The following is a 1990-nucleotide window of genomic DNA, read 5'->3' as shown; positions in this document are numbered from 1 at the left end:
CTGTGGAGATCCTCATGGGAGACTTCTAGAACAAGATCTATTATGAAAGTCCAACTTTGAAGGCCATATTTGTGCCCAAGCCAGGCAAAAGGTCCACTCCCTTGGTGACACTGAACAACGCCCATGTGCTGGCTTTCAGTGCGTATGTAACAGAAGTGGGATTTACATATGATGGAAACACCAAATACCTCTTGCATATAGTTCTGAAGCAGCAGTATTTCTCTGAATTTGCAGACAGACTTCTGTGACAGCGTACATGATGGACAGATGTCTACTGTCACTGTGGATATCCCTGACAACCCAGTCAGTTGTATTGATGTGGCTCCCCTGACTGCACTTGTTGCAGTGTCCTGCCCACCTACAAAATATATCAGAATTGTAAAAAAAATGTAACTGCATGTGACAAAGGCCTCATTCAAGAAGCAGGACTGAGAAATAATTTCAGTTATACAATCAGCCATAACATACGAGACGCACACTTTCTTGCCAGAAAAGATATACAGCAGGACAATCTACAGATCAAATATAACTTTACGAATCTGGGATGTCCTCTTCTGGTACATCATAAAAATCCTTGGGTGCCAGTTTTTAAGTTATGGGAAAACAATAGATTTCAGGAGCATGTCCCTATTGTTCTACTTGAAATAAACTGCATAACTATGATTATCTTTTGACTGTGCATGATGCCAACTGCATCTCTCAACCTCAAAGCTGGACTTTGCTGGAGGAACACAGTCTCCAGATCCAAATATTGCATGGACCAGAAGCAACTACATGAGCTGTAAGGATAGGAATGGACCTGAATTAATGTGGCCCTCAGTCAAGTATCAGGTTCTTGATGGAGACAAAAATAAGATCACTTTCCCTCCCTATAATGGTCTATATATCTTCAAAACCAGTGTAGTGGATACATTTTACAGTTACTGTGATTTATCCGTAACCTTCTCAGTACATGTCTATGGTGCTTTTCCCACGAACTACCTACATTCTGGGGCATCACTGACAGCCTCTCTGACTTTGCTCTTGATTTTTACAAGATACTCCCTATCTCATTTATCACTCTAAAAATTCAGATGCAGAAGTTAAAGTATTTTGAGTGCAATTTTTCAAAGTCTCTGGGAAATCTAACTAGAGAAGTTGCCTTTTATTTCAGAAATTTTTGTTGTTACAAAAATGCAATGGAGAAACTAGGAAACTAGCTCAATGTCTTTTTTTCTAATTAGAAAGTTAAAGTTTTATTATTTTGAAATTGAAAGAGATAATTTTAGATTTTTTTCCTCATCTTTCATAGTGAATTTTTCACTGACCCTATGCAGCTAGCCCTACTTGTTTCACTGTAGAGATAGTCTAAAAGTCTTTCCAGTACAAGTGCATGATTTCAGAAACATGGCAGCTTTTAAATTTAATTTTAGGAAACAGCTTTTAAATTAAGTGGACTTCAGAGGATTTCTTACTAATTAGTATCAATTCAGGCTGTGTGACAAAGACCAATTATCTTCAAACTTGAAGTTGTAACCAACTCCTACAGAGAGCATAGCTTTTCACTCCTGCCGAGTATCAAGAGAATACTACCCGTCTTAACTGTACTGTGAAAGCCCAGCATTATGTAGAATTCTAAATCCATTGTATGGATGGACTTCTTATGTATTTAAAGTAATTCGGTAGACATTTTTCTAATAGGACAGTAATAGTCAATTAAAATTAAACGAACCACAATAGTAAGAAAATGGCCATTTTGTCTACAAGTTAGTTTATAGCAAAAGCAGTATTAATTGTTGTCTATTTCAGACAACTACTTTAGAATCCTGTCAATTTGCAAAGTATATGACTTTTATGTATTTATTGCTAGTTAAGGCCTTATTCCATTACACAGAATTTTTAAACAGGATTTAAATAACGTAGTTTAAGATAGAGACATTAAAGATGAGTTTCTGTCATAAGTAATTCAAACTTTAATTTAAAGCTAAGATTATTTTTTCTGTTTCAATGC

The 1990-nt window shown here is 36.2% G+C and overlaps 1 protein-coding gene across 1 annotated transcript; it reads left to right on the top strand.

Moving 5' to 3' along the window:
* Positions 1–258: 258 nt before the first annotated feature.
* LOC115340054 (cation channel sperm-associated protein subunit delta-like) lies at positions 259–1065 on the top strand. The gene is given in 3 exon segments (XM_030010846.2): positions 259–387; positions 390–578; positions 712–1065. Coding segments are annotated over 3 exon segments (663 nt in total). The 5' UTR covers positions 259–267.
* Positions 1066–1990: the final 925 nt, after the last annotated feature.

Source organism: Aquila chrysaetos, chromosome 4, assembly GCF_900496995.4.
Source record: "Aquila chrysaetos chrysaetos chromosome 4, bAquChr1.4, whole genome shotgun sequence".
Classification (NCBI taxonomy): domain Eukaryota; kingdom Metazoa; phylum Chordata; class Aves; order Accipitriformes; family Accipitridae; genus Aquila; species Aquila chrysaetos.
This window is presented reverse-complemented; position numbering and strand designations above follow the sequence as displayed.